Genomic DNA, 18,409 nt, shown 5'->3' with positions numbered 1-18,409 from the left:
ATATAGTCCTTGGAAGGAACTGAGGCCAAGACAGGTGAATACAAGTTGCCTTTAGAATTTATGGTTTTTAAATCTTATTTATTTATTTATTTATTTATTTATTTATTTATTTATTTATATTTATTTTTTTAGAATTTATTTTTTTTAAACTTTATTTTTATTTTTTTTTTAATTTTTATTTATTTATGATAGTCACACACAGAGAGAGAGAGAGGCAGAGACACAGGCAGAGGGAGAAGCAGGCTCCATGCACTGGGAGCCCGACGTGGGATTCAATCCTGGGTCGCCAAACTGCTGCGCCACCCAGGGATCCCTTTTTTAAACTTTAAAAATTTATGAGTTTTTATCTCCCGGCAAACAGGAATTTCTGACAACATATTAATAACAAACCTTATTAATAGCAAACCCAGGCCCTGGAGTGATGGTGAGTGGGGAGTGGGGTGGGGGGCTGCCTCCCAGAAAGGGAGGTGCCAAGAGCAACAGGTGTGAAGACGTGAACTTGAGTTGGGGAGGGCAGCAGGCCCGGGCTGGGGGTGGGGGTGGGTGGTCCCGTTTCTGCTGCTGGGCAGCCAGGTGACGCTGCCCTCTGTCAGCCTCTCTGAATGGATGGACAGGCGCCAGCACCCCTTGCAGGGCTGATGGGACGGACGAAGCACACGCCGTGTGGAGCAGGTGCCTGCCACTCGGAGGCGCTCAGTAAATAACGCCATCAGCACTGCTGTGATTGTGGCTGTACTTTTCATAATCTTTCCCTAAACTGTGAATTCCCTGAATTTGAACGTTCCCAGTTCCAGCTCTTCTGGGGACACAGACGGAGGTTCAACTTGGCCATTTTAGATCCTTCTCCACAGAAGGATGTCTAGTGCCCAACAGGCTGGCACGGCCCCTGCATTGTGTATGAATGAGGCAGCTCATGAATAATGCATGTAAAGCCTGATTATGTAAATCCTCAGGTTCTCTTACATTTTTAGCCAGCACATGACAATGGCCTTTTTTGGGCCCTTTGCTGTCCCATTCTGTGGTCTGGTGTTTCGGCTTTAGGGGCTAGCTTGCCAAGTCCTGGGGTGGGGGCACCTTAGGGAGGGGTGAGCTCTCCAAAGGGCACATCAAAGGAAAAGTCAGAGCTCTGTCACTGGCCCGGCTCTCCCCGACTTTGCATGGTGTGAAAGGAAATTGTCCTCGGCCTGAGGCTTGTGATGTTTAATTCAGGGCTGTGGACACTAGAAACCGTGCATCTGGGGCTCCCTCAGAGCAGGAGACGCTGCCTTCATTTCTACAAGCCAAGGAGTCTGGAAGGTTTGCAGGATGGAGGGCAGCCCCCTGCAAGGAACTTATCTGAGCAGGTTAGGGAGGAGGGCACCCTTCTAGAGCCTTCTCTGGCTTGGCCTCCTTAGAGCTGATGCAGGCAACACACAGACATGCACATGAAAACACACACATGCAAACGCACAGATATACATGCACAAACACACATATAGCACATTCACACTTAAATGCACGTGCACGTGTATACACGCGCACAAATACACAGCCCTGAGTCAGGAAAACAAACAATTATAAGAAGAGTGGGAGAGCCCAGGAGAGAGCACAGAAACTAGGGTCAGAGGTCTGGGGCCAGGTCTAGGCTCCCCTTGCCAGCTACTGTGTGAACTTGGGCGAGTCTCTTAACTTCCCAAGGCTCAATTTCCTCATTAGTGAAGTGGGGGTCATCACACCCACCAGGTCTAGCTACCAAGGCACACCCCCCCCACCAGGCCTAGCTACCAAGGCACCAGTAACGCTGGTCGGGGCTGCAAAGCGGGGGGCCTGTAGGTGGTCCTGAGATGGTGCTGATGGTAACTCCCCTCGTGTGTCTAATCTCAGTCTTGAACCTGCTCGACCTTAGGCGAGGGTTAAGAACGAGGGGGAGTCTGGTTTGGAAGTGAAGGTGGGAGCGAGTGGCTGTGGGTGTGAACTGCAGAGGAGACAACAGAGCCCCCCTGCCACCCGGGGTGGGGGGGCAGGTGGAGGTCTGCTGGCGGGTCCCCCAGCGCTTGTCTGGGTGCCGCCCCCGTGTGCCCGCTGTCCGCTGCGCCTCTGCGGGCTCTGAGACAGCAGCGTGTACCCGCCGGGGCCAGGCCCTGGGCCACATGCTTCAGAGGCAGCACAAGTGTCCCCAACCTTCTGAAACCACGTGGCCTGTGAGTCCACGCTGTGCAAGCTTGGCTAGGGAGGGTTCCTGCCTGCGTGCAATCGTCCCAACAACCTGCAGGGCCGGGGCGCTCGGCTGCTGTTTGCGGGCGAGGAGACAAGGCTCAAGGAGGGGAATGGATTTGCACAAGGCCGCACGTTAGTTAGTGTGGGGGGGACGTGACCCTCACTGGCTTCTGCGCCGTGTGACAGAAGAGATAATGGGGCGAGGGGAGGAGGGGGCTTTGGCTGCATCACCAGTCTGAGTCCGAGTCTGGAACCTTGGTTTCTCAAGGCAGCGCTACAGCAGGCTCCTGCCGGAGCCCCATCACTTCTCCTCCTGCCTTTCCCGGGGCGGGGGGGCCCACAGCCTGCAGCGCGCACCCGCCCACGCCTCTGGTGGACCCACTCCAACTCTCCTTCGAAACCCAGTACAGGTGTCATCACTTGGAAAGCGCTCCCGCTCCCGGCATGCCCTGGGCTGGCTGAGTGCCTGCCTCTGGGTGACACAGCCTGAGCGCCCTTTAGACAGAGACTTCGAATCATTAAATCAGCTGGAAGTCAGCTCTGTTCTGACTGTTCTGGCCTAAAGGATATGGCCAAGGACATCCACCCATCTATCCTCACCCATCCATCTATCCATCTGCCTGAGAATCGGTCCATCCAGCAATCCATCCGTCCATCAATGTTTATTGGATGTCACCTATGTTCTGAGCACTCAGATTAGTGATCCCAAATCTTTAGGCACAGGTACTTATCCGTCTATGTATCCCTACCACCTGGAAGGACAGTAAAAATACAAACACGAGCCACGATTTAAAATGATACAGATGAGCTAGATTATGAGTTTCAGAGAGGTGAAGAAATCCGCCTCGGTGTGTCTGGCACCTTCCTTTGCATCAGTGAGTGTGTTCTATGCTGCCTGGATCCCCTGGGCCCTCACTTTGCCGTTTCTAAAGGGAGTCCAGGGGCTGCAGCCCCCGAGGTTCTGCTGCAAGCAAGGACCCCTCACCTTCTGCTGCCGAATGGCCCTGTTGATCCTCTTCTCCTGCTGCAGCTGGTGCTCCATGCGCTCCAAAGCCTCCTTCAGCAGAGCCTTCTCTTCCGCCTCTTTGTAGATGTTGTCCTCCAGCTTTGCCACCTGCGACTGGTACATCTGCACGGACACTTTGCTCTGCCTGGGCGGAGGGGAGAGGCACAGTCTCTTTCCCCCTCCTCTTTCTCATTCGCCATCAGCGGTCCCAACCCGGGAGAGGCTCAGAATACTTCCGTCTGCGGCTTAGTGGCTTCATTGCGAGCAGATTTGGGGCGAATGAGGCAGAGTAAAGGGCTCCTCGGGTGCCTAAGTGTAGCTGGAGGGGATGCCCCCAGGCTCCTCCCCCTTTTCCCAGGGAGGGTGTAGGGGGACTGCAGCCTCTGAAACCGGGTGGGGCTCAGAAAGGTACATACGGTGAACCCCAAGTCAGAATCCACGTGAGGTGCAGCTTGCTCATGGACACAGGACAGAGTGAACACTGAGCACCTCAGCCGCTGCTTTCCCATAGACAGACCCCCCCCCACCGCCCCATCAGGCCCCAGTAATCACCCCCCCCGCCCCCTCCCCCAAGGCCTCTGCCTGTCGGGGACCTGCATCTGCTGCTGCCCTGAGCGCGGACACCTGGCCCTTTCCGCGGGGTCCCCGACGGTACCTGAGCTGTTCTATGTCTTTCTCGTATCCTCGCAAAAGCTCCTCTTTTCTCTCCAGCCGGTTCTTGAGTTGGGTGATCTTATCGAACACCAGATCGAGGTCCCTTTGTCGGAGCTCGTTGACTCTGTCTCTCTCTTTTGGGGACAGGTATTTCATGGATATGTGACCCGACATATCCTTGATGTTCATCAGACTCCCGAGCGTCTTGCTCATGTCCATGTACTACAAGGAGAGCGTTTGGCAGATAAGAGGCCTGGCCCGAGACTGCCGGTGGCTGCTTTGAGGAAGCAAACACCTCACTCCATTTTGTTCATTTTCTGCAGTTGCAGAGAACACACACACGCTCGGGAGCGAGTGCAACTGGGCTTTTCGTGATCCTTTCATTTACTCCACATCCCTTTATGCTACGCCTTTTTGAGAACCAGGAGGAAAAGTGACAACAGACATAAACATTCATTCTAACTACCTCGTGTTTCAAGGAACTGGCCTGTGTAATGTCTGACCCATGCTGGGCGAGTAGATGGGTCTTGCGGAGGAGCTATTATAACCACCGAACACGTGTGCGAGGCTGATGTTTAGTTAAACTCCCCGGTGGTTAACGATGACGGTGGGGGACCCAGGTTTGGACGGGAGGGGACGGTGCTGTATGTACATACCAGCTTTTCACTGAGATCTAAAGCCTCAACCACATCCATTTTCCTGGACTTTTCGGTGGCCGGGATGGCTGAGTTGGCAAGGCCATTCAGAGGCTGAAATAAAAAAGAGGCAAAAACGCTCTTGGCACGCCGTTGTGCGGTTCTTCATCCCGGAGATAAAGCGCCGTGGGTACCGAAGCATGACTTGGGAGAGTCGGTTTTCATTTCAGTTCCTGTCCAGCCAGTCTGATGCCCCTGTCAACTGCTTTCTGGGAACTGCGCTCCTACTCTTCTGAATGTGACTCCCTTTGAAATGGCACATCGTTTGCCTTGTTCTCTATCTTCCCTCTGGACCAGCGGTTCTCAGTTGAGGGTGATCTCGTCCACCCTCCCCTGCGTGCCCCAGGACCTCTTTTTGCAATGCCTGGACACAGTATCGGTCATTGCAAGAGGAGGTGGGGAGTACTATTGGGCAACTAGAGGACAGGGATGCTGCTAAACATCCCACAGTGTGTAGGATGGTGTCCCAAACAAAGAATCACCTGGCTCAAAATATCAGTAGTGCTCGGGTCGAGAAACCCCAGTCTAGATGACAAGCTTCATAAAAACAGAGGTCGTATTGCTTTTGTTCACGGTTCCATTTCTTGTGCCCAGCATGGCACCTGGTAAAGTGGCACAGAGTGGGCAGAGGAAATAGCCTTCCTCCTTTTATTAAAGGAATCTCATTTATAGGCAACAGAACCTACACCCTCCCTCACCACATTTGGCCAGACCCTCTCCTAGTGCTGGAAGCTCCTGGGCGAGCGTCACTTCAGACCCATTCCAGAAACAAGGCCCAGTGGTGTTTACAGTTGTGCCCTCACTGACACCCTCTCTGCCAGCTGGCGGCTCAAAGTCCCTGCTGATTGTACAGAAAAGCCACCTGATGGATCAGGGAGTCCGAAGGACCACAAATAACTGTAATAAATCTCCCTAAAAAGCAAACTGGGTTTTAAGTGCTTGCCAGCCGCAGCATTTGCTGGCACCACGCTGTAAACCTCTGAGACTAGAAAAACCCAACTACAAAACTGTAAAGGCTCAGAAAGTCACTCTGAGAGATAAGCATGTGAGATTTGTCTCTACATCTAGAGCCGTGAGTGTGAAGGAGGGGATTTGAGGAGGACAGAGCCCGAAGGACCCCTCTGGGTCTCTAGCCCTGGGTGGTATCCTCTGCACCCTGCTCCAGGTTCCCCTTCTTTTCCTGATGGAGGGTCACCTAAGGCAGAGTCTGGCCTACAATGTCCAATCACACGGTGCCCACGCCCTTCTCTGCAGATTAGCAGGGAGCTAGGGACAGGCGGCCAGGGACCCAGTCCTGGCTCCATCGGTCATTACGCCGTGACCTTGGGTGAAGTTCTTGACTGCATGAAGTCTTAACTTTTCTTATCTGCAGAACAGGGATCATATAATAGTAACTCTGTCACCAGGCCGCTGTGAGGGTCGAATGATAACTGGCTGAATGATAAATGATAGCTTAGCTCCGTGCCTGGCACACAGCAAGCACTTAATAGATGTCAGCGAGCCTTCCTGCTGCTCTCCCTCTTCTTTTTAATTTGCATTATTGCCAACCTTGGAGGATCGAGGTCTTCTGAGAGGGTTGGGGGCTTTCCTGCTCTGTGGTGGTGGTGGGGGCAGAGGGTCAGCGCTAGGGGGAAGGTGAGTCTTAGAGGTCAGGCTGTGAGAGCCAGCTGAGCTCCCCACCTGGGGACTGTCCCCTCCGCTTCCGACCTCGGAGAATGGGAAAGGCAGCGTATTCCCGAAGACTCGCAACCCTAGCAAATGTCTAGAAAAACTGGGCAGGGGAATGTCGGTACGGATGGGATGACTTTGGAATGTCTTCTAAAAGCCTATGCGTGGTTTAGATGCGGCTGTGGCAGCAGGCCAGGCCCACAGACCCCGCGATTGACGCTGACCTGGGCGGTGCACCGTCAGGTGTCAGTCAGGCGCCCACCGAGCATCCGTTTAGGGCCCAGGGCACCTCCAACATAACAGCCAAATCCCTTTTGAAAATCCTAGCAAAGAAAACTATTTCCCTTAAGAGAAGAAGGTTTTCTTGAGTGACACCATTTAAATACTATTAAACAACCAGAACAGCGATCATTTATGAAGTGTGTGCTCTGAGCGAGACGCGGGGGTCAGCCCTTCACACTGCGGCCTCTAGGTTTTCACCGTTTCGCAGCTGGGATAAAGCCTCCCAGAAAGCCTCTAAGAGCCCGCCCGAGGTCACACGGCTTGCAGGCTGGTCCCTCTGACTCTAGAACTTGTGTCCTCTTCGTCAACCCACCTGCTACCCTTTAGGTGTTTGTGCTTTCCAGTTGGCCGTGAAAAGCAAACTTCAGGCAAACTCATGGCATAATGTTAAAAATTAGCCTGTTGAATATTTTCTGCGGAATATAACACATCCTGTGAAAAGGAGGGCCCACCAGAGATCGCTCTGGTCCAGCGTCCGTGCGTGTGATTTAACACTCTGGGCGCAGGTGGAAAGGAAGCTCTCTGTTCAGACACGGGGCTACCGGTACGGCAAAGCACCAAGCAGGTGGCACAGACGCCGGCCTACCAGGGAGGCCTGGCTCCAAACCACAGACACGCGTGGCCGTGCCAGGGCACGCGGCTAGTGTCCGCCCTCACGCCCACCCTCTCCACGTGTCACCGCAGAGATAAATTTTCTTTGGTTACCGCTCCGATCTCTATTCTTGAGAAAGTCGGCAAATCATCAGGTTTTGCGTCCAATAATTTCTGGACGTTTTTGTCCATTCTGACAGTCTGTAAGTCTAGAAGTGATTCACTCAGGTGGTCCTTATGATCTATAAAATAAACAATTGAGAGTCAAAAGAAAGGGCCAGGAAGGAGTTATTGCACATAATAATCACTGCTGCTGGGGCGCCTGGGTGGCTCGGTGGGTTAAGCATCTGACTTCAGCTCAGGTCCTGGGATCGAGCCCCGAGTTGGGCTCCCCAACTCGCTTAGCGGCGAGTCCGCTTCTCCCTCTCCCTCTGCCTCTCTTTCCCATCCGAGCCCCACCCCCGGCTCCTCAAATAAATAAATAAGCCCTTAAAAAAGAAATCACAGCTGCTGTTTACTGGTCCTTTACTGCGGGCCAGTAATCTCCGCCCTCCCTTGGCAGGTGAGAAATGGGTCTAGACAGGTAAATGGCTTGACCAAGGTCACACACAGCTAGGAGGAGGCTGCGGCCTCGCAGGAGCCAATGTCGAGGCATGGACGGTGAACTTTCAGCCACAGGAACCAGGATGGAACTTGAACCCCGGCTTCTGAATTCCTGCCAGCAGCAGGTGCGGTGTCTTGAGAACGCTATCCCCTCTAAACAGAGTATTCTAGGAGGTTCCCCTGGGGCTGATTCTTGCAGTATTAGTCCAGGACAAAGTTCGGGCCACAGCGAAATAAGGAAAAGGACAATGTAGTGAGTTTTTCATGAAATCCCATTTATTTAAGATGAAGACTTGCCCTTGACTCTGAGACCATGCCTGCCATCTTTCCTTGTATTACAACGTCCTTTGGTTATGAAGTGATGGGCTAGAAGCGGGTGGTCCTGGCCGACTGTCAGTGCCCAGAGTGACCTCTAGAGTCTGGGGCTCAGGGATCTGAGCGGGGAGTGGGAGACCAGCAGGGAGGGGACTTACTTGATGAGCAGGCCTTCTCCAGCTCCTTAATTCGCGCACGCAGTTCAGACAAGGCCTTTCTCTGACGCTGAATGATTTCCTCATGTCGGGACCCTTTGCACTTGGCCCCCAGATCACTGAAGGATTGCTCCTAGGGCCAGAACGGTGCGGAAGGCGGCTTTATTAGGGGTCAGACTCTTATGTTCCAAGAAACATGTACAATTCATGACTGGCAGAGGCCCTGTCACTTAGTACCTTGGAAGCTACTGTAAGGGGCTTTAGCACAGAAGGAAATTTAAATTCTTCATTTCAAATAGAAAGTCGCATCTAGGAAGATTTCCAGCTCTCTTACCTACTTAGCATATCTATAAATGAAAACCCCCTCTATGTTCCCTCCCCGTGTTTTATATTTTCTTCTAATATTCGTCTAAGCTTGGGTTTCCATTTGTTGTCATTTGGGTCTCGTCTCGGGATAATCACATCAAATTCTGATTCTGCTCCAGGAGGGGCATTTTTAGATGAGAACACATGGCATGGTACTTTCTTCCTGACTGGTAATAAGGATGGCTGTTCGATATTTGCTAGGGGGAGTTTGATGGACTGGCTCGCGTTGGTCTGGAGAAAGGAAAAGCTTCCTCCGAGACTTCTGGAGGCTCTACTGACCCACAGGCCTCTCTGGGATGAGGGAAATGTTCTATATCTGTGCTATCCAGTATGGCAGCCACTGGGCACAGCGCTTGAGTAGGGCTTATGAAGGGCATGGCCAAGGGGAGGCCTGCTCCCTCTTTTAAGGGTCTGGTCCACCTTTCAGATTTTTTTTAATTATTATTTATTTATGATAGTCACACAGAGAGAGAGAGAGAGAGAGGCAGGGACACAGGCAGAGGGAGAAGCAGGCTCCATGCACTGGGAGCCCGACGTGGGATTCGATCCCGGGTCTCCAGGATCGCGCCCCGGGCCAAAGGCAGGTGCTAAACTGCTGCGCCACCCAGGGATCCCCACCTTTCAGATTTTGAAGAATGCAAGTTATACCTTTCAAAGAACTTCCCAGACACACACAAATTTGCACACAGGGGAACCCGGGTGGCTCAGTTGGTTGAGTGTCCGACTCTTGGTTTCAGCTCAGGTTATGGTCGCCGGGATCCTGCCCTGTGCTGGGATCTGCACGCGGTGGGGAGTCTACGTGAGGGTCCTCTCTCTTCCTCTCCTGCACGCCGCCCCCCCATGCTTGTGCACGTGTGCCCTCTCTCTCAAACAAATAAATCTTAAAAAAGTTTGCATACGGGGGGGGGGGCCTGGGTGGTCAATTGGTTAAGTGTCTTCCTTCTGCTCAGGTCATAATCTTGGGGTCCTGGGATCGAGCCCCGAGTCAGGTTCCTGGCTCAGTGGGGAGCCCACTTCTCCCTCTCCCTCTGCCCCTCGCTCTGCTTCTCTCTCTCCTTCTCTCTCAAACAAATAAATAAAATCTTAAAAAAAAATAAAAAATTTGCATACAGGTTCTGGAGGTTCAGGGTGCCCCTGAAGCCCAGTAACGGACTCCATGCACCCCACGGGCTCTGTGAGAGCCAAGTCCTGTCTCCATTGGAAACTGTGGTGTTCCCAGGGCCCAGCACTGTGCCCGAGCTTAGTAGACGGTCAATAATTATGGAGCCTGAATGAACTGAGGTCAGAAACAGGAGCAGGAAGGAGCTTGTCTCAGCTTCCTGGCTGGGACCAGGGCTCAGCAGCAAAAAGAAGGGGGCACTCCACCCCTGGCTGCACTGAGTAGGACCTCATTTGACCCTGACACTGCCTTCAGCCTGCTTATACGCTGCATGGCTGGTCCACTCTTCCCAGGTGGCTTCTACACTGGCCTTGCTGTCTTTGAGGATGTATGTTTACCCTGGCATGTCCTGTATGTGTGTGTATGTGTGTGTGTAAGGGCACATGTGCAGGGGTGTGGAGGAGAGGGGAGGGGCTACTGACCTGGGGGTGGGGCAGCGACATCAGCGAGGCTCTCGGTGACAGCCTTTATTCATGCCTGAGCCCGATGTGACCCTTACTCATGGCTCTTCTGGGAATTTGTTTATTTAAAGATGGAGATTCTTTCTCATACAACTCTTAAGCCCTCTGACCCACTCTGGCTCAGCAAGCAGGAATTAGCCTGCGTTTGGAAAGCCATTCGGAGAAAGAACAAATACTTCTTTCCTTTTATCTTGCAGCTAATCCCTCCCCCGATCCTCTTCAGCGAATCCTGCCTCATAAGAGGAACTACTAATCTCAGCGTCCAGGCAATGATCCGTTCTAGCAAACTCGTGCGGGGTCGCAGGGGGGTCTGATGTGAACAGAAGCCCTGTGTGCCCGCCTCTGCGCCCAGCACTGGGCCTGGCATACAGCGGGCACTCAATAGTTGTTGAACCAATGCATGAACGCGGGCGGGGTCGTGCACTAAAGAGCTCGGGATCCCATCAGGTCTGCGACAGGAGGGAGAAGCGCTCCCTGCCACCCCCAACCCCGGGCTCAGGGCGTGGGACCGCCCGGGCCCCTCTGGCTTCTCTGACGGCGCTGGGGACAGCGCTGTGCCAAGGCCAGCTGGCTGGGCCGCCGGGCCTTTCATCCAAGCTGTGTGAGGCCCGGCTCACTGCTGTTTGGCAGGGGAATGGCATCTTGGAGAAAGCAGGAAGGCAAGCTGACACATTTGGCCCCGTTGCCAAGTGAAAATCCAAAGCCCGTTACTGAAATGCCCTGTTCTCTCATTTCATAAAGCAAAGGGGAAGAGGATGTCCCCGGACTCCAGGAAACCCGAGGCCTCAAGGGGACGCCGCAGCCCACAGTCAGCCTTCGTGAGTGTGGGTGGCACCTCGGGGGCGGCGTGGCGAAGGCGGTCCTCACCCAAAGACGTGCGCCCCGTGGGCTGCGCGGCTCGGGCTTCCAGGGCTGCAAAGGCTTCTGGGCAGGCACCCCGGGAGAAGCCGCGGAGGGACAGCCCTGGAGCATGAGTGGGAACACGGTCCGGCCCCATCAAGCCCGATTTAGGATGCCCCCTGGACCTAGCATGGTCACATCTGGCATCTGTCCTACGGACACACCTCCAAGGACACTAACTATAGCAACGTGGGAAAGTGGACACAACCTAAATGTCCATCAGTGGGGGACAGGGCGGATAAAAGGGGTGCAGTGAATTCTACGCACTCAATTAAAAGAGCAAAATAGGTCTTTATACACTTATTAGGAAAGAGGCCTTTACGTAGTGCTCAGCGGGAGAAAACCACGGTGCAGCACATACGTGGCTCCGTACCATTATTTTGCAAAGAGACCTATTAAGTCAACACGTATCTATAGGTTGGGTGTGTCTGTGTGTGCATAAATCAAGTTTATTTCTCTACAACCCCCCCGAGGCGGTGGCTGTCATCACCCCTACTTTCCAGGCAAGGGGGCCGGCACACGATAACCTCCCCGGGGTCAGCGTTTCCGAGTGCAGGAGTCGCACTCAGGGACGGAACCCGGGCAGCCCGGCTGACCTTCGAACACTGCAGGGTCGCGCCTGAGGGTCGGGCAGTCTCTGTGAGGCCGAGGGCTGGTGACCTCCAGGGACCGCGGGAGGATGGCCGGGACTAGCACTTCTTACTCTGCACGTTCCGCGTGAGCAAGTCATATTGTTGGGACTTGGAATGAAAATGTTTTCAGAAGCAGAGACAGACACCCTTGGGCTCTTTCTTAAGCATGTCCCCCCCACCTCGAGTGCCCAGGACTGGGTGGCACTCACCTCTTGGCTGCTCAAGGAAATGTCAGTGTGGACGGGTTCGATCTGCACCGAGATGTCGCACATCTGGGTCTTGTTCCTGGGCTTTTGTTCCTTCTCCCTGTAGAGCTGGACTCTCTGTTTCTCTTGGGAGGCCCTAGGGCAGAGATGAGTCACTGGACAGCACGATGGCTGGCAGCGCGAGGTTCTAGGAACCCCGAGTGACCTTTGTAGCCACTGGCGGAACCGAAAAAGGAACCGGGTTGCAACCTTCTGGCTTCGAGTCTCCTGCCTGCTCTCAGGGGACTTGAGAAATGGTGGCCCGGGCGGTAGGCATCTGTCCCCCTTGTTCCCCCCACGGGGTCTGTGGGAGAACCTGTTGTGGCATTTACTGGGGCATTTGCTGCGTGTCTGTCGTTTTAACCCTTTGTACGTGCTGACCCTTCTGTTTCTCATAAAGGCCCCATGAGTTGGGGACCGTCCTTGCTCCATGTTACAGACGAGCGAAGAGGCTCACAGCTCTTGGCCCGTGGTCACGAGGCTTGTAAGGGAAGGCGGCTGGCCTTGCATCCAGGCAGCCTGCGTCTCCAACCACTGTGGGAATCTGCCTTGGCCACGAGCCATGAAGCATATGAGGCTACAGGGTCTCGCACGATGTGGATTTTACTCAACCTTTCTTGGAGAAAAGATTACTCTTAGGTCAAAATAAGGATAAGTTATGGATGAAACTGCAAACTCGCATGTATTTTCTAGACTAATCCGTGGAATGACAATGAAATTTTACATTTATTTTAAGCTGACTTCGGCTACCGCAGTGTATACATTTGTTCAATCAATATTTATAAAGTTCCTTATGTGCCAGGTACTCTGTGAATGCTGGGGAGTCAACAGCAGGCAAGGTCTATGTGGGGATCCTTCTGGGGAAGGCAGACAATTAAACAGGCAATAGCAGCCTGGCTGTGTGAGAAGTTAGGTTGGGCGGAGTGCAGGGCCTGGAGGACCCTGGGCAGAGTAGGAGCCCTTGGCTATGTTTGGTGATGGTAAGTGACATAGGGCTTCCTGGAGGAAGTGGCATTTAAGCTGAGACCTGTTATCTGGAATACTGGGCAGGAATGTTTGAGAAGCACAGAACTAAGCAAAACCCTGCTTTAAGTGATGAGGTTGTGAAGTAATGAAACACATGTCATCCATCCGTCCATCCGTCTATCCATCCATCCATTCATTCACTCACTCATCCATCGATCCATCCGTCTGTCCATCCACCCATCCATCCATCTGTCCATTTGTCCATCTACTTATCCATCCATCCATTGATTTGTTCATCCATCCATTCGTCCACCCATCTGTTCATCCATCCATCCATCCATTCATCCATCCACCCACCTGCCCATCCACCTATCCATCCATCCATCCATCCGCCCACCTGCCCATCCACCTATCCATTCATCCATCCATCCATCCATCCATCCATCCATCCATCCATCCATCCTACATCCCTTCAGCATTTGCTGGGTGACCTCCCTGTGGAGGCCCTCTGGGCACATGGGTGCGTCTGGGCTCCATATACCACGGGGGCCGTCCCGCACACCTGAGCGCCTCCTTGAGGAGCTCCAGCTCCCTGTCCTTCCTCTCCACCAGGCCGGTCAGATGTGCCATCTTTTCCTTGAGAGCTCGCAGCTCGCCACTTTGTTGCTGGACCAGTGCCATGTTCCGCTCCAGTTCCATCTTCTGCTTTTCACTAAGCTCCCCTGGGAGGGACAGGAAAGCTGGTGAGGGGTCTCCGGCCTCGGGTCTCTGCAGGGCCCCTGCAGACCTGCCAGGCCTACAAGAACCATGAGGCGGGGCCACCCTCCAGGAATTCTCGGGGGGTCTGAATAACGGCCAGGGGGTCTGCCTGCGTCTTGGCAAATGACGGCAAAGCTCTGCCTCAGCCCGGCATTCCGGAAGCTGTCAGGGCCGTGCCTCTGCACCTGTGGCATTTCGGGGCTCCCTGGCTGACCTTCAGCTGCCCGCCTCTGCACCTGTTTGCCTAAGGGCGTTTGTTCTAAGGGGTTTGCTCTGCTGTTGCACTGCTGGGGGCAAGAGCCCCCATCTGCGACAGGTGAGACTGGAAGACACAGCCCGACTCTCTCCCCCTCGGGTGGGGGACCCGGGGCTGGGCTGTACCCTGTTCCCTGGAGCTGCCCCCACGCCCCTGCAGAATTCAGCTCCAGCTTTGAGTGACAGCCCAGCTTTATCTGCCTTGGTCCCTTTCCTGACTCTCATCCACCTGCACCGGGCTGGTTCCTGGGATCACCTCTTGAACACATGGCCTGCAGCAGAGTTCGGGTCTCAGGGTCAGCCTCTGGGAAAACCCAAACTGAGACACTTGCATTGCTTCAATTTTCACAGAATTTTCACAGCAACCCTACGAGTGAGTTGCTGGTGCCACCCCCACTTCACAGGTGCAGGAACAGGCTCAGAGAGGGAGAAGCACTTGCCAAAACTCATGTGACTAAAATAAATAGCGGATCCAGAACTGGGTCCAGCGTCTCACGAGTCTAGGACTGGACCCGTAGCCTCTCTGCTACACTTTCTCATACCTTAGTGTGGAGACGATCACTCTGAAAAATTCAGCCATAAGTGCCTTGGGGGCATTGATAGCACAGCCATAGGGGGAGCAAACACCACTGAAGGTTTGGGGGTGCACACGGTTTAGGTTGGGGCCAAGACTAGAGGAGTGCTCCTCACCCTCCCTCTGCTTCCCCAAACCCAGTTCTGTCTCCCGACTCCCGCCTGCCTGTGCCTTTTGGCTCGATGGAGGCTGGGGCCGGGAAGGAGACGGTGGCTATTAGGAGCAAAGGGACGGGGTGAAGCGGGGTGAAGCGGGGAAAAAGAAAAGTAGGAATATTCAGCTAGACCTGTCCGAGCTCTTTTGTCCCTGGGGGCCCCTGATGGCCAGTCAGCTCCAGGAAACAGGTGCGTTGAGGCACAGAGACACCACCTAGCTCTAGGTCCCAGAGCTGGGGGTACTGGGGTTTGTGCCCTCCCTCCCAGGCTCTGCCTCCAGAGACAACTCCTCTGAGGTCAAAGGGGATTTTTTTTTCCCCAAAAGGAAAGCTGCACTTCGAGGCAGAGGGCTGAAGCCCTCTGAGAATGCTCCTGAGAATGCTCCCAGAGGCCCCCTGATAAGGCATCTGTCTTGCTGGCCGAGGTACAAATGCTGGGACAGCTCAGAAAAGCAGGTCAGCGGGGTTTTTAATGCTAAGCTTTCCAACTCCGAAGCCTGTTTTTTCCTTTCTCGAAGCGGGTCAGGAAGTGAGGAGACACGGGCCATCGTACAAACCTCTCAGATCGGACATCCGGTTGTGGGCTTCCGTGAGGTTTTTCCTTAGCTTCACGATGACCTCCTGCTGAGACAGGATTTCCTTCTGGGCGGTCAGCAGGTCCCCTCTGAAATTCACAAAGCCAGGCCAAGTCACTCTGTGGTGTCCCCAGGGCCTGCAAGGGATCGGGTGGAGGGGCAAAGTGACCCTCCGTCAGGGCCGGTCCGCCAGACACCAGACCCCGCACGGCGGGGAAGCGCGCTCGTTAAAAATTCTCAAAACAAAAAAATTCACTTCGATGCAAGAAAATACACGGAGCCAGGACAGAGGCTCCCAGCCCGGTTCGGTCTGAGGTTGAGGTACGACAAGCACCTGCCTATTTCACAAGCGATTCAGCTAAGGTGCAGCGAGGGGATGGGACTTGCCCAGGGCCATGCAACCAGAAGGGGTGAGTCGGGATCTGAATGCAGATCCACCCAGATCTTTCCATGACACCATCCTGACCTGCTGGAGGATCGAGCAATTCGAAGGACAGTGAGAAGACTCCGGACTCGACTCCTTTTTCGTAAGTTCTGACGACGTGGCCAGAAGGGGTGGGTGGGGGTGTCTCTGGCCCGGTGTGCACACACCCTTCGGGTACTCACATCAAGGTGTCACACATTTCGTCTTTGACGCTGGTCTCCTGCGGAGGCACTGCTGGGGGTTCTCGCTGCGTCACCTCCTGGGCTGAATCAGAGGGACACGTGAGCGTCATTACGGTCCTCTCCTTCCCCTGGGCACCTGAGTCTGTGCCAACGTGGCCACCCTCCCTCCCCGTCGCCCTCTGTCCATCTCGTGAGCCCCACCACGTGTTCTGTGGCTCAGGCTGAGACCCCCACGTGTGAGCTCATGAAATCTTTCCGGCTTCTCTGGAATGAGGCAGGGATCATGAAGTCCGTTTACAGGTGAGCAAACGGGCACAGAAGGGACAGACCCTGCCAGTGGCCGCTCAACTACGCTGGTGAGAGGTGGAGCCCTAACCACTGGGCCACACCTCCTCCCAGACGCCTCCTGTCCTGTCCTCATCTCCCACTTACTCCTCAGTCCACCGCCTTCTGGTTTCCATCCTCATCCTCAGTCACCCATTTACTCATTTGCCAGATACAATGGAATGTCTGCTTTCTGGCAGGTTCTGAGCTAAATGTGAGGTGACAAGGCAGGAGTCACCCTTCAGGTCCCATCTCCCTCTGACCTGGACCTGGGTTGGGACACTGAGTCCTGCTCCATGCCCCACGCCCCACGCCCGTGCCATGGTGCCCTGTTCCTCCTGGGCCACCTGTCAGGGCCGCCACTTGGTGACCTGCAGGGACCCTGCTGGGCCTACTGAATCCCTAGTGCCGAGAACAGGCTTGGAGCCAAATAGATGCTCCATGAAGGTTGTTGGGTGAATGAAAGCACGAAGGGAGCCCTGACAGCTCGTCTGCAGGCTTGAGAGCAGGACCTGGTTCTCAATCAGGGGCGAGGTTGCCCCACCCCAGGGCATCCGGCAACCTCGGGTTTCTGGTAGCGACACTGGGGCGGGGGTGCTGCTGGCACGCCGTGGGTGGAGGCCGGGGTGCCGCTGAACGCCTGCAGCGCGCAGGACGGCCCCCAGCACCAGGGCTTAGCCCGTTCCAGATGTCCGCAGCGACCCGGTTGAGCCCTGGCCCGAGGCTGCAGCTTCCAGAACTCTCCCCCGAGAGCCAGCATCTTTGCAAGACATTGCATCGCCTTGGCCATCAAGGGCCAGTAAGTGCGCACAACCCTGAGTTTTTCTGGGTTTCTTTGGAAAGGCGGTTATGGGAATCCATCAGACAAAGTCGCAAATTGCCGAGGGCACAGAGAGGCCTTTGAAAGGCCCCACGCGTGGGAGGTTTTCACGTGGGGAAGATGCTCGGTGGCCGCGGCTCTGATGCCCCCGCAGCCCTGCGTCTCCGCTGGCTCCGCGCAAAGGACGACCCGTCTGCCTGTCGTTACCTCTGTCTGACCTGGGCCACGAGCGTCTCTAACCGTGTCGTGTGCCGGGAAGAAGACGGTGCCTCCCGGGAAAAAGGAGCTTTCAAGCCAGGTGCAGCCTTCTCTGACCCCTCGGCCTATGGGGACGCACGGATGGTCAAGGCCTGCCCTGAACGCCCAGATTTCCTCAGTTTCCCTTTGCACAGACCTGGGTCACTGTCCTTCAAGGTTGCAATCTCTCCTTCTATTTTTTTATGGTGCTCAGTCACTTTTTGGAGTCTTTCCTCGAGGCTCACGATCGTCTGGGAGTGCTGTTTGATTTGCTCCTTGTATTCCCTGATTTCTGTCTCAAATCCGTGTTTCTGCGAGTCCTGCTCCTCATGGAGGGCCTTCACGGCCTGCTGTTGCAGCTGTATGCGCTCCTCCATGACGAGCTGGGGAAACAGAAGGAATGCACGTGACCCTGGGAGCTGGGTGTGACGCCAAGGACAAACAGTAGCCCTATGCCCCCTTTGTACCCACAGGCGCGGAACGCGGCCCCACCTCAGGGCCTTTGCACGTGCTGTTCCCTCTGCACAGTACTCTCCTCCCCCAGCTCCTTGCATGGCTGACTCCTATCTGTGTTTCAGGTCTCGACGCCAAGGTCACCTCCTCAGGGAAGCCCTTCCTGACTGCCTGTCTGAAGGAGCAGCCTGAGACTTTCTATCCATCCTCCTCTTTATTTTTCCATGATGTGCTTAAGACCAGCGGAATGATCTCGTTTCTTTATCTCCCTTTTCCACTCGAATGTAAGCTCCAGGAGGGCACAAACTTACCTTGGTCTCTTTCCCAACTCATCCACGTCACCCGTGCCTACATCCCTGCCACAGCATCTAGACCTCAATGCTCCATAAATACTTGTTGAAGTAATGAGAACAATTCCATATGAAAAAGAGAATGAATTTGTATTCCTTTTTAAAAATTTTATTTTTATTTATTTTTTATTTTTTAAAGTAGGCCCCATACTCAGCATGGAGACTCCATGTGGGGCTTGAACTCACGATCCTGAGATCAAGAGTTGGATGCCTACCTGACCGGGCCAGGCGGCTGCCCCAAATCTGTATTTCTTAAAGGCAAAAATGACCGATCATCACCGCGAGGGGAGTTGGACGCTTCCCAGCGGCCGGCCTGTGCCCCCTGAGGCTCCTCTCGGGGCTCCCCGCCTGCTTGTCCGACTGGCCTTTCCGGGGCTGTGCTAACGACATCGGAGTCCTGCTCCCTAC

The 18,409-nt window shown here is 54.4% G+C and overlaps 1 protein-coding gene across 1 annotated transcript in view; it reads right to left on the bottom strand.

The window, feature by feature from the left end:
* Positions 1-396: 396 nt before the first annotated feature.
* FHAD1 (forkhead associated phosphopeptide binding domain 1) overlaps positions 397-18,409 on the bottom strand; it is a 108,232-nt gene continuing 90,219 nt past the window's right edge. Inside the window, exons 20-30 of the mRNA XM_055331691.1 lie at positions 17,356-17,581; positions 15,818-15,899; positions 15,194-15,348; positions 13,457-13,616; positions 11,893-12,025; positions 8,169-8,298; positions 7,207-7,334; positions 4,513-4,605; positions 3,858-4,078; positions 3,182-3,347; positions 397-1,273 (exon numbers count right to left, since the gene is read on the bottom strand). Coding sequence (XP_055187666.1) covers positions 1,268-1,273; positions 3,182-3,347; positions 3,858-4,078; positions 4,513-4,605; positions 7,207-7,334; positions 8,169-8,298; positions 11,893-12,025; positions 13,457-13,616; positions 15,194-15,348; positions 15,818-15,899; positions 17,356-17,581 — 1,500 coding nt within the window. The 3' untranslated portion in view covers positions 397-1,267. The remainder of the gene's footprint in view (positions 1,274-3,181; positions 3,348-3,857; positions 4,079-4,512; positions 4,606-7,206; positions 7,335-8,168; positions 8,299-11,892; positions 12,026-13,456; positions 13,617-15,193; positions 15,349-15,817; positions 15,900-17,355; positions 17,582-18,409) is intronic.

The sequence above is a fragment of the Nyctereutes procyonoides genome, unplaced genomic scaffold (assembly GCF_905146905.1).
Source record: "Nyctereutes procyonoides isolate TBG_1078 unplaced genomic scaffold, NYPRO_anot_genome, whole genome shotgun sequence".
Classification (NCBI taxonomy): Eukaryota; Metazoa; Chordata; class Mammalia; order Carnivora; family Canidae; genus Nyctereutes; species Nyctereutes procyonoides.
Note: the sequence above shows the minus strand (reverse complement) of the source record. Positions and strands in the feature narration are given on the sequence as shown.